This window comes from Sinocyclocheilus anshuiensis, unplaced genomic scaffold (assembly GCF_001515605.1).
Source record: "Sinocyclocheilus anshuiensis isolate Anshui unplaced genomic scaffold, SAMN03320099.WGS_v1.1 scaffold1089, whole genome shotgun sequence".
Lineage (NCBI taxonomy): Eukaryota > Metazoa > Chordata > Actinopteri > Cypriniformes > Cyprinidae > Sinocyclocheilus > Sinocyclocheilus anshuiensis.
In genome coordinates this window covers 415,474-428,802 of record NW_015555709.1, presented here as the reverse complement: position 1 = coordinate 428,802, position 13,329 = coordinate 415,474, and the positions used below count along the sequence as shown (strand labels likewise).

The 13,329-nt window shown below is 34.7% G+C and overlaps 2 protein-coding genes across 2 annotated transcripts in view; one reads left to right on the top strand and one right to left on the bottom strand.

Annotated features, from left to right (window-relative positions):
* The first annotated feature begins 1,880 nt into the window (after positions 1–1,880).
* On the top strand, positions 1,881–3,285 carry LOC107671842 (protein reprimo-like). Its single transcript, XM_016464829.1, has one exon. It carries the CDS (start codon positions 2,443–2,445, stop codon positions 2,755–2,757), a length of 315 nt encoding a protein of 104 aa, XP_016320315.1. The 5' UTR covers positions 1,881–2,442; the 3' UTR covers positions 2,758–3,285.
* Positions 3,286–11,897: 8,612 nt separating this feature from the next.
* Positions 11,898–13,329, bottom strand: part of LOC107671838 (gametocyte-specific factor 1-like) — a 2,620-nt gene continuing 1,188 nt past the window's right edge. The window contains exons 5-8 of the mRNA XM_016464823.1: positions 13,182–13,262; positions 12,919–12,982; positions 12,585–12,655; positions 11,898–12,194 (exon numbers count right to left, since the gene is read on the bottom strand). Of these exons, the coding sequence (XP_016320309.1) occupies positions 12,193–12,194; positions 12,585–12,655; positions 12,919–12,982; positions 13,182–13,262 (218 nt within the window). The 3' untranslated portion in view covers positions 11,898–12,192. The remainder of the gene's footprint in view (positions 12,195–12,584; positions 12,656–12,918; positions 12,983–13,181; positions 13,263–13,329) is intronic.

Here is a 13,329-nt window from a genome sequence, read left to right as displayed (position 1 = left end):
TACACACACTCTCTCTCTATTTCTCCCACACACTACAGGCGTAGATTCCTCTCAGTGTACACATTGTTCCCCAGAGGAATTATATTTTGGGCTTTCAGAAGGGTGTCGTGGGTGGGGATTGCCGGTCCCTAACATTAGCCTTGAGTATAAAAATAACCTCTCATCACATGAAATCAATAACGGCACTTAGATGTGACGCAGTGCGTGTTCGCGAAGTCAGGCCCCTCTGGGATTATCACACTACTTGGCAAGTGTAAGTGACACCAGCACTCTCACCTGGACCTGAGGAAAATCCTGCGCCATGGTAAAACGGAAACAAGTTGCTAACAACATGGTGGTGACTAATTTACCAGCTACCAATATTCCAGTTCTCTGCTTTAAACATGCTGCAGCATATCATTTCCCCCCTTTTTCAACAGCATAAATTAACCTAATCTGGTTTATGACAATCTCAGTATAGTCTGATAAAGAATGTACAACCAATATGAGCTTGATTTTGTCACATTTCATAAGAATAATTTTAGACTAGATTAAATAAATTAATAATTAAATTAAAATACAAATAGTATTATTACAAATAGTATTATTTTAGTATTTGTTATAGTAAAATACAAATAGTATAGTTTTATATAAATTAGAAATAATTAAAAAATTCTAATAATAAAAACTTAATTCAAAAATAATTATTTTAGGTGAAAAGCAATAAAAATAATAATAATACAGCAGCCAAGCATGGTCAATATTTGCACTGCCAGCCCATCTGTAAAGCCGGTAACATGTTCAAGAGGAGTAATATTAACAGTGAAAAGTTCCAGTGCTGCTGGACTGTAATACCAGCTCTCTTGGAATGGCCCTCGGCCAATCAATTTAAGGGATAGGAATTAGCTGTTGTATAATATTAATTAGATAATGTTAAAAGGTTGTCATGCATCTGCAAAGATCATCAGCCTGTCCTTACATTGTAATCGTAAACCAGCAATTACATAAGTGTTCTAAAAAGCAAAAGGTTGAAGGTGCATCTCTGAGCACTCTTAGCATGAGGATCTGCACCATCTACAGATGAATGGCTGATGAAAGCTATTTAGTCATTCAGAATTAAAGCATTTTAACTAATAACTTAACTCAAGTAACTTAATATAACTTTCTGTAAGACTAAGAACTATACATATACACAGGCTGTGATGAACTTCAGACAAGTGTGATCATGTGTTTCATTGTAAAAAGGAGAGATACAATTCTTTATGTCATTTGGTGTTTTTCATCAAGAATGCAGAGCAAAAAGTGTGCACTTGAAAATCACATTTGCGCATACATTTGTGTTTGGCATTAAAAAAACGTTATGCATTTGAGGATGTAAAAAAGCAATATAACATTTAAAAAACTGAATTGGGGATGTTTTTTATGTGTAAATGGTACAAAAAAAAACTCGCCTAGGTACGCCAGCTACACTGGTAAAGCAGGGTAATACTGCCACCTAGCGTTCCGAGGTAGAGCTACACCAAGTTATTCGAATCACTACATAAATTGCGGGGTGTTTCTTTCCATTATTGGCCATTTTGGCTATTTATAAAGATATATGTGGATATTTATAAATTAAACTTCCCTTAAAACTCACTTTTTACGCTCATTCGTTTACTTAATCTGTTATTATAATTTTGTAACTCTAAACCGAATCCAGAGAAGTAATTTTTACCACATCTCAAAACACTATGATGGAAATTATGGTGGTGGAAATTATATTTTAGTCGTTTTTGGAATAAAGTGGCCGACCCACTTACCTTGCTAATGCAAATTTCATTGCTAGCATTTTATTATATATCTTAAACACGCTTAAATAAACAATATTTCGCACGTCTAAACTTGATTTGAAAAGGCACACGATAAAAAATATATATATATATATTTTGTTTAAGTGACATTTACCTTGATTTATCTTGAATTTACTTCACATTTTAACTCCGGGATGCTCAACTCTGACATACACGGTTTCTCCTTGGTAACGAAGTAGCCTACACTAACTTTTAAAAAAGAAAAAAAAGGAAGAAAACCCTTCGTGCTTACTGAATTTTGTTTGAAAAAGCTGTCAAAACAGGTACATAGGCTACTTTTAAGACATCCCCTCCCTCAAACGCCCCATGGTCACCGAGTTCAGAAGAAAGTGTGTGCGTCGCCGCGCCTCTTAGCGCGCGCTCCAAGGCACACTCAAATAACGGAGTGCGTTCTTCCAGACATCACTGAGACTGCTGCAGAGATGCTTGGATGATGTACTCCATCACATATAACACATAAAGCAGACTATATGCCACAAACCGACGCTTCGACGACTGTTTTTTGACTTTTAAACTATATCCATGGAAACGCACAAGTGACCTTGGCAAACCCAGGACCCTTTGGAAGTTTTAAAACATCAATACGCGTTACACAAGCCAAAGAAAACTCGACATGAATGTTTCACACGGACTACTGAACCGGACGATCTCTACAGCGAAGCAGCCTTTGGAAAGCGTTCGAGGATGCTGCAGTAACTTCTCGGTGATCACGAGCGACGGGTTCGGTTCACCGATTCAGGACGAGCGCGATCAGTTCATCATGCGTTTGGTGCAGATCGCGGTTCTCTGTGTGCTGTCACTGACGGTCATTTTCGGCATATTTTTCCTCGGGTGCAATCTACTCATCAAGTCCGAGAGTATGATAAATCTGCTGGTGGAGGACAGAAGACCTTCCAAAGATGCGGATATTATTATGATTGCGGCATGAGTCGTGCCATAAATCTGACACGAACTGGCAATCTGTCATGAACGACACCTGTTGGTATGATTCTCATGCCAATGATGAACTAAATGTATTTTTATATATTTCATCTGGGACCAGAACCTGTTAATGTCGCAAGGGAAACTGAACAATGCATTCAACTTTTTTTTAAACCCAGAAATGTGTGGTGATGATTATTTGTCTACTTCTTCTTTCAAAACACATCTTCATGAAGACACCTGAAACAACAAGAGCAGAGAAAGATAACCGGACAAATGCATTAATCCAGGACAGATCATTTGAAATTAAGAATTTGTCATTTGTTTTGTATTTATATTGGCCGAATTGATTCATGTGACTCGTTGAAATTATTCAAGAATTTCTTAATGTGTTAAAGAAAGTTTGTGTTAACTTGCATGCAAAATGGATTAAAAGGATATAGAGAACTCTAAAAACACTGTTCCATTTTAGTTCCGACCTAAATGACATTTTAGAGTTTTTCAAAAGTTCAAAACAATACAATCCAGTTAACTAACAGGCAGTTATAACTGGATCTGTCCATCAGATTAGATGATTAACTAGCATCCATCACATTTCACATTCTTAATAAATACATAAATGATTGTGTTCTGATATATCTATCACAAAAATCAGATACATGACTACTCAACCTCTGCAGGTCAGTTGCAAAGGTCCAGTGTCTTCAGTAGAGGAAAAACCGTGAATCAAGTTCTACAAAAAAAAAAAAAAATGTATTAAAAGAAAGAAAAGGACAACAAATTAATTTAATTTCCATTTATCACATGACCTTTTCCACATGGAAGCACATTAGTTCATCTTTTCCTTCTTCGGTATATCTTGGCAGCTGCATTACACCCGCAGTGCAGATCACTTACAGTTAAACTTTGGTGGACTATTAAATATCTCCCCAAATATAAAATTATTAAACTATTTTTCATATTTGGTAGAAAAGGCCATCAAACTTTTTAATTCTGTTAACAGCTCATGTCCTTGGAAGCTTAAGACAGATGGTTGATGTTAACATTTTAAACTGCAACAATATGTTTTTCCACCAACAAGCAGCTAAAAAGCTTAGAATGACTCAAAATATGTCAGCTTTTTAATTTGACATTCTGCTGACTCACCAGCTGCCTTTCCACATGAGCTTTAGCCTGAGGAGAATATAACAAGTGGCGCATTTTATTTTAAGACAGTATTTTTGAACCACAAATATTGTGGTGAATGAACTGTATAATTATGACTAGCATGGCAAACTATAACATTATGTAACTTAACCTGCAGCCCTTAGTTTCTTAATTCCATTTTAATTCCAACAAACTGTTATGCAAAAGATTGGACTTAATTTTATTTGCAACCAGCATCTCATGTCAGTGTTCATAAACCAAAACCTGAGGGTGACATTACAGAGATATTGCATAATTTTCTAAAATCAGTTGGATAATACCATGTCCCCTATATTTGTACACATACTGCTGTATACAAGAACGACATCATAAGAACACGGTCAAAGCCATTCACTGTATAATACATGTGACTGCTGAAAATGTGCCAAAGACATTACTATATTCAGTGCCTTAAAACAGATGGTGCTGAAATAAATGCAACGGAGAATAGGGAACCATAATCCAAATTAGAGATTAAGGCTGCATGCTATATCACTGACCCCAACCCTAGGACATTCAGCTCACCAGACCCCACCTGCACACATGTCCCACTGCTGCTTTTTTTTTTTTTTTTTTTTAAATCACAGTCCTTTTTATGAAGCTTGTAATGCACTGCTTTACCATACATATGCTGGTTTCTTATACTATAAACAGCATAATCTTAAATTTGTTCAGTTTTTGATTGATAAATAGGCTATGATAAGGCTCAGGTGGAATCCTTTTCTAAATAAATTCATATTTTATTCAGTAAAGATGAATCAAATGTGATAGTAAAGACATTTATAATGTTACAAAAAATATTTAAAATAAATGCTGTTCTTTTGAACTTTCTGTCCATCAAAGAATCCTGAAAAAAATAGATTCATGCACAAAAAATATTAAGCAGCTCAACTGTTTTTAACATTATAACACAATAAAAATAAATGTTTTTTGAATACCAAATCAGCATATTAGTATGATTTCTGAAGGATCATGTGACACTGAAGACTGGAGTAATGATGCTTTGCCATCATAGGAATAAATTACATTTTCAAATAATAAAAAAATGACTGCTTTTACTGTATCAGTGTTTAGTATCATTGAGATACTAATATATATTTTTTTATATTTTGTTTGCATTTTAATTTTAGTCATTTTGTGTTTATATATATATATACAGTGGGTACGGAAAGTCTTTATAGTTTTTATTAATTTTTATTTCACTTTTAGTTTCTTGCAAGTTTTTTTTTTATGGTTTTAGTTTACTATAATAGCCCTATACTGCATTTTGTTCAAATGAATGCAGTACATGTGTGTATAATATTGCAGATTGATGAATATATATTATGGGTAGATATATCTATGCATCTATTTTTATTCATTTATTCATCTGGTGTTTAAATATTTTAAGTATTTCAGGAGATAAAAAATGTAAACTTTTTTTCAGCCTGTGCAGTTAGACTCTGCCATCTATGCAGATCTTATTTTTCTCCCTCAGAATATCACGATGACGGAACTAAAAAGAGAGAATCGTGCTATGGGTTCTCATGAATTTTCCCCAGAGAGCCACTGAATGATTGATGCCGTGATTGCTTTATATTTCTTCAGCCCTTCTTTAAAGATAGAGGGAGAGCGAGAGGTAGCATGGATGAAAGGAATGGAAGAAAAGGTCACTCCCAGTGGTAGTGGCTGTCAGACAGCGGTATGGTCCTGAGAAGTGACGTGGCATTACGAACTGACAGAGCTAGAGAAAGGCTATGGAACAGGGGAAATGTCAGAGTAAAAAGAGGGGAAAAAATGTGAGGCCTCTACAATACATGTTAGCACAAATGTAAACAGCATAAAAAAGGGTCTAGGTGGGATGCAACCACCTTAACCTGTTATGCAACAAACCATTGTGTAAAGCTCAAAGAGGCAGAAATAATTTCAGATTTTTATAGTGATTCTTCAGCAGGACTCTTTGCTCACAGGAAGTCACTGTACCACCTGTCACTGAGACTTGTACTGACAGAGAAACATAATTATAACGATGCCCTAAACTACTTTGAGGTGAATCCAAAACCATTCACCATCTATGAAATCTCTTCCTTTTAGATCATATCTGACACCTTTAACTCCCACAAGTAATCAGTATTTTTATTCATCGTTGACAGATGTTATACAAAATCAAGGGTCTGCCGAAAAGTCACGAGGGACACGGCCTAAAAAAAGATTCTCTGTGTGACTCGGGGAGTAAAACTTGCTGCGCAATAACGTAATCTTTACGGCGTAATCACACCATCTCATAGCCTCAGTTACCCTCAACTGACACTCAAACATGCAATATACAAAAATCCTTCATTCAGTGGAAAGTTCTAGTTCTTTGGAGAGACTATGGCTTAATTAAATGTTTGCAAATGTGAAAGACTGAGTTTTGACAGTCACTCAGCTGTTAGCATTGGAAAAAAACAACATATATAGGCTAAAGATCTTTAAATAGACTTCAATTGAATGATGCTTTAGTATGGTATTAGTCATACACCCACATATGCTTTAATAACTGATATGAGGCACCATGATGTCCAGACTTTTCTCATCCTTTTTAAGTCCCCCTGCTAATTCAGTTGCTATTGTTCTCTATCCCTCTGAATGCCTATCTCTGTTTTGCATGTACAAATGCAAATGCTCTAATGCGCTCTCTGCCGTCCCATGAGCCTCAGACTTCAGCTCAGCATTTGGGAGTAACAGCTGCAATACCTTTCCATCACAGTCAGGACAGAGCGACCCATCACTCCAGTGTTGTGTGAGGAACTGTTTTTTCCCCCTTCCCTTCCTTTTTGTTCAGTCCAATGAGTCTAAATGTGATTGACAGCAAAAGGCATTTTAAGCCCTGCCACAGTACTGCAAAGCGAAAATGTCTGTACAGCGCACCAAATATTGCATAACTAGATTTCAATGAGAATTGACAGCTTGAGTCGCTGGCTGCATATTATTACACATTTTATTTTCTGATGAAAGGCTTGCTTTTGCATTGTAAATTATAAGATGACTTGTTCGTTTTCACTTCCAAAAACTACTACATTTAATTTCTTATAGTTTTTACCATATACGTATATAAGAGAAGTAGCAGATTTTTTAATCATAGCATTTTTTATAGTGTTTTGGAGTTAAAATCAATCACTATTTTATAGTGTTCCATATGTGTGTGTGTGTGTGGGGGGTTTGTTACTTTTTTGTATAAAAAAAAAAAAAACCTTCCGTATGTGGAAAAAATTAAAACCTTTTTATTATCACATTAAAAATTTTAATATTTAAAAAAGCATTTTTAATTTAGATAAAGTACATTTACCTCTATATTTGGTGGAGGCCTAGGCTTTCTAGTCTACTTGTGATGGTGAAAATTAAGATGTTTTCAAAAGAAATTCTCACAAATTTACCTGTATTATCTTGTCTAGCTACAAGATGAACATTGAAACAATATTACAATTGTGAGTTTGTGGTGTGATACAAGAGACATGCAAGTAGCCATGGTGTTAGTTACCTGGAAGGGCTAAACGTCATGATTGCCCAAATCACAATCAAGTATTTCAGAAATCTGTTATAAACGACAAGAAAATAAAACAATCATGTTAAACGGTAATATAAGACAAGTTCTCCGAGTCTTAAGGAATGGTGATGTAATCAAATTCATACTGGTTGTCTACCCACTCACTCTGCATGACTGTGCTTCCCATGGGTTTCTGTCAGAAATGTCTTGCTGAACCTTTTCAAACATGCAGCCTCAAACTGCAGCGTGGTGAGTCCTGCTGAGCAGCTCTTTCACACAGTGCTTACGCAGATGATGACCCAGAACCTCAACCTAAGCTCCGAGTCCTTCAATTATCACATTGCATGCAAATAATACACCTTTATTAGGCATCCTTCTACCCACTTATTGTACCGTCTGGGCTTCAGGAACCCTCACAAACAGAGAGAGCACTATTTAAAGCAAATATTGAATGCTTTAAGTGCATGACATTGATTTAAGTGCGTCACTGCTCCGCATTAATTGAGAAAATCTTGTTAAAGTCAAGTCAAGATTTAATGCTGGCTCACCAATAAAGGAAGCAAAAAAAATAATTCGAAAGAAAAGGGGGGAAATTTGATGTTGGACAAATTTACTGCAAATAGAACACTGAAGAACAGAACTTTGATCTTCTTTCAAATTTTAGTCCATTTTGTCCAAATATCTTGTTTCCCCTTTATAGTTTTGCTAGCCATACTGATAAACTTTTGACACTGAAGTATCAGCAGGAACAGATTAAACCATTCTTTTCTGAAGACAATGAAAACTTGAACCCAATATCACAAATGACTTGATTATAACTAAAATCAGCCAAAGTGGGATGTTCATACTACTATTTTTGCAATATGTATATTGTGTACATATGTATCGGTACGCATAAAACAACTTAAAATATGCCATACAACAGACCACACATGCAATGTGCTTTACAGTTTAGGGACCAATTCTTGCTATTTACTAGTTGCTTATTAGCATGCATATTAATAGCAAAATGGCTGTTTATTAGTACTTATAAAGCACATATTAATGTCTTATTCTGCATGACCATATTTTAGATCCCTTAATCCACCCCATACCTAAACTTAACAACTACCTATACGCAACAAATTAGGAAAGAACAAAAAACAAACATGCTTTGGTAAAACATTATTAGAAGTCATTTAGGACAAAATGATGACAGTCATTTATGACATGAAAAGTCAAAATTATTAGATATTAAGTCATAACTATGGAAAAAAGTTGAAATGGATGGTAAGTTGCGATGAAGTCAATATTATGAGATACAATTATGGCACAAGATTTAGTTGAAATGAACAAGTCAAATTAGTCATTTGACATGGAAAGTTAAAAGGATGAGTCAATTATTAGATGAAATGTCGAAATTATGATACAAAAAATATTAAATAGAAATTGAGATACTAAGTCATAATTATGACAACAGTAAAATTATGACAGTCAATTAGATGAACAAAAGTCATAAATGACAATACAATAAAAAAAAAATCTAAATTATTAAAAGTTGAAACTGACAAATCAAAATTAAGATATTCAATCAGAATTACAGCAAGTTAAATTAAGAGAAAGTCACTGTGAACTTCAACTTTAGAGTCATAAGGCTGAAATTATGGCAAGTTGAAATTGACAGTCATAATTATGACAAATTGAAATTATGAAGGTCACCAAGTCATAATTATGAGAGTCAAATAGTCAATTATGTGGTGGAAATGCTATTATTCACTACTACAATAAACAGAAATAATGAATAATATTACTATTATTACAAAAAAAATTAAATAAATAAAAAAAAAACAGGCAGAGGTCAGTATGGAGTGAAACAAAAGGTTTAAAAAAATCTACAATATCACACTGAAATTCTACCAAACTATTATTGGTCCAGTAAACAGCAACCAAACGTTGATGTTAGGCGCTCTCTGATGTAACTGTAAAATGCTGGCAGAACGGAAAGACACAGCACAGGCTGCTAGAATTGCTCTCTGGGGAAAATTAATTGAAGGACAGAATATATTTGCACCTCATGAATAGTATACAGCAATCCAGAGAAAGGGCAGAGAACACTCATACAACAACTATATACAACACTATTTCCTGCTCCAAAAGATGCATTCATGTCCAATTTTATTGTCCAAGTATAGCCTTTTAACGACCACATTAAAATCTAGATGAATGAGACAAAAATGCAATTCCACATTGCGTTATTTTTCTTTCAGCATAGCTGACGGGTACAAGTGACCCATTTCTATAGTCAGCTCCACAAGTAATGTCCCATTCTACAGACCATCGTGGCTGATGATGAACTGACACGCTTGTGTCAAAACAAAACGCTGAGCGAAAGGAAGCATGTGAGAGACTACAGTATGACGCTGGCTAATTTCAGAAAACCAGATGCAAATGAGGGGTCTTTATTGTCAGTCACATTGCAGCATGTCTTGTGTGTAATCTAGGATTTGTCTCTGCATTCAGATCTGGTTTAGTTATGGTTTAAGATTAAAGAATTGAGGAGCGGGGCAATATTCTATCCCATGATGAGCTATGGGAGAAAAATCCTGTGGTCTCATGAAGTTTTTATTTTTAGCATTTCTCAAATACAATTCATGAAGCTATATTATAAAAGCTTGAGATAATGAGAGGAATGCACGGTTCAAGAATTGTATTTTTGTTCTTTATCCAATGTATCATCCATTATATTTAAGTTCACTACTGTTCAAAAGTTTGAGGTTAGCGAGTTTTTTTTTTTTATACCTTTATTCAGCAGAGATGCATACAGTTAATTAAAAGCTACAGTAAAGACATATATTGTTATGAACAAAAATTCATTAAGTTGTTCTTTTAAACTTTCTATTCAAATTCTGGAAAAAGTTTTAAATTAGGCAGCACAATTATTTTCAACACTGAAAATAAGTGTTACTTGAGCACAAAATACAATTATATTATTACGATTTGCCATCACAGGAATATCTTACACTTCATTAAAAATAGATTTGTTATTGTTATAATTAAAATATTATAAACTAATAAAATTGTAGATTTTAAATTGTAATAACATTTTAATATACTGCTGTTTTTACTGTATTTTATCAAATAAATGCAACCTTGCCGAGCATAAGAGACCTCTTTCAAAAATATTAAATCTTACTGATCCCAAAGTTCTCAAAAGTAGTCTATTTTACATCATGAAATTTGGCCATTATTTCTTTCACCATTTTAATTAATCCTTTAGCCTTTTTACACTTACAATTAAATAAAGTTAAAAAAAAATTAAAAAAAAACTTTTAGATTAAGCATAGGACATCATCTTGCAGGATACTGCTTTAATTTTAACTATCATGTGAAAATCAAAGAATCACAAAACTCCAACAGCACTGCACTTAATTTGCTCACATGCTCAAAGTGTGAATTTTAAAAATGAAAGCAAGCTCGTAAAGTGCTCCTCGGAGCAACGGTGCACTGAAGGAAGCGCTATACAGCGGTGTTTAACAGGCACACAGATACAGAGACGCCAGAGGGGACGAGCAATCAGCCCTGCCTACGCAAGAACAAGCACACACACATGGAGACCCTGTCATTTGTGCAAATGTCTGTTGTCAGTGCAGCTAGCAGGGGAGAGCTGGTGTGGCCAGCTGTCTGTGCGGGTTAAACGAGGCATGGAAAATGAGGAGGAGGGGGCAGACCTGTGGCCCTACCATACTAACTCATGCACCATTCATATTGACACATGGGTTACACTAGCCCATCGTCTCTGTGACTCTAAGCAGCCACTGTAATAGAAAAACGGACAGAATGTTCACACACTAATTAAAAATGCTCAAAGCACACTGCGCGAGAACATAATGATCTCATAACTTAAAAAAAAAATGAACCTGTAATACAAGAATGAGGGTAAGTAAAATCACCAAAAACTTAGATAGAAATTAAAAATATATATTTTCAAAGATGCAATGCAACAATTTACAGTATTTATTGATCTGTTGATTTATAAACTCTATTGTTAGTTGTTAGTGTACGGATATATTTAGAAAAATTCTGAATTTAAAAACATGTTAGATCTTGCTCAATGTTCTTCTGCAAACTGTGCAAATTGAAGCCTAAACAGTGTAAAAAGTCTAAAAATGTACTTTTTTTTTTTTAAAGGCTTTTTTTTTTTTTTGCACCATCAAAACAGCCATTTATTTATTTTAAAGTAAGCTAATAAAGTCATTATTACCCAAACTGTTGTTACTACAAATATAAAGTAAAATTTCTGTTAAATATGAGTATTTATAGCTAAATGTATCAAACTAACCCAAAATAAATATTTGAATTAATTTGTGCTCTGTTGCATCATGGAAAAAAAAAAACAAAAAAAAAAACAATAGAGGTTTGCATTTAAAGAAATCTTTAATGAATCATACAAGTCAAGATTAAAGGTTACCACTTCCACAAAATGCAAAGAAAGTTTAAAGCAAATAGTCCAGAAAGAATGGCACTGATGGTTTCTCCTTTGAAATATGACACTCTATTCTCTGGTTTAATAAGGAGTGTCTCTACACATGGACCATAGCCGGTTATAGACGGGATAATAACTTGTAGAAAATAGGAAAAGGGAAAATTCACAACACTTTAAAATTAAAAGCTTTAAAATATAAGTAGACTTTAAACAAGTTGGGCTAGAATTCACACAGGGCTCAAAGTATTAAATAAGTAATATTAGCCGGTGAAGTCCATCCAGAGGTGACATCCTTAGTAAAAAGAGGGAGGAAAGGTAGTCAGAATGACAATAATATTGTTACATATACACAGCCAAGGGCAGGTAGCATAAACTGCTTGGACTAGTCTTAAGTTATGGGTCATCCATTTTTCCCCTTCAAAACAGTTACAAAAAAGCAGATTGGTCTATGTGAATCTGAAAAGGCTGATTATTCCTTGTCTACTATAGTTTGTGAAACTAGTTCTTAAAACACAGTCTTAACATAGTGGCTATGTTTATGCAACTGGCCCCTATCACAGGACTTGAATCAGCTAAGGGTGCTGCTGCCATCTACAGGAGCATTCGTAACACCCACAGATAGAAGAGCAGACTTGTTTAAAAGCTAAAACCCCTGGTTAAATAAAGTGTTAAGAGTGCTTACAGAGTTTCCATGGAAGAGTCCGTGGTGCCCGAAGTCCATCGGATAAACTGATGGTGGTAGATGGCTCTGGCCTAACAAAAACATGAGGGCAGATGTATATAAAGAAAAAATCACTTCACTTCTTTTGAGTGGAGTCACTTCAGCCCTATTTTGTCAGAAAACAGGTACGCGGGTATAAATAAGAGTGCCCCTAGTGGTTAAACTTGGTTACTTGCAACCAACCCATTACAAGGTTATTTTACCCAAAAATGTAATGCTCAGAAACATTGCTTGTTTGCTTTACTGGGTCAGTTTTAATTTTTTAAGGTCAAGGGAAAAGAACATGAGGACTCACTTGTTTTGGGCAAGCTGATTGTTGGATTTACCCCAGACAAACATAGCAGCATTATCATCAGTCTCTGCAATCACAGGCCCAAAAAAGGAAATCCAGAAAGTAGTGATTTATTCATTTAGGCCAAAATCAAAATCCAGAATCCAGAAACTATGCATATTAAATAAGGCAAAGTGGCAATGCCACCGCAAATATACAGTAGAAGCCTAGTATACGAAAACAAAAACATTCAAAAAGACATAGCATACATTCAACCCCTCACAGACCTGTTTCCCAGTCCTCATTGGAGGAAGGGTTTGTCCAGGTGTTAACAGGCACCTGGAACTTCTCCAGCAGCTCTATATTTCCTAAAAAAAATAAAAATAAATAAAAATAATATATATATATATATATATATATATATATATATATATA

Bases quoted from the DNA above. Each gene is read 5' to 3' on its own strand.
- LOC107671842 (XM_016464829.1), top strand. From the start codon at position 2,443: ATGAATGTTTCACACGGACTACTGAACCGGACGATCTCTACAGCGAAG.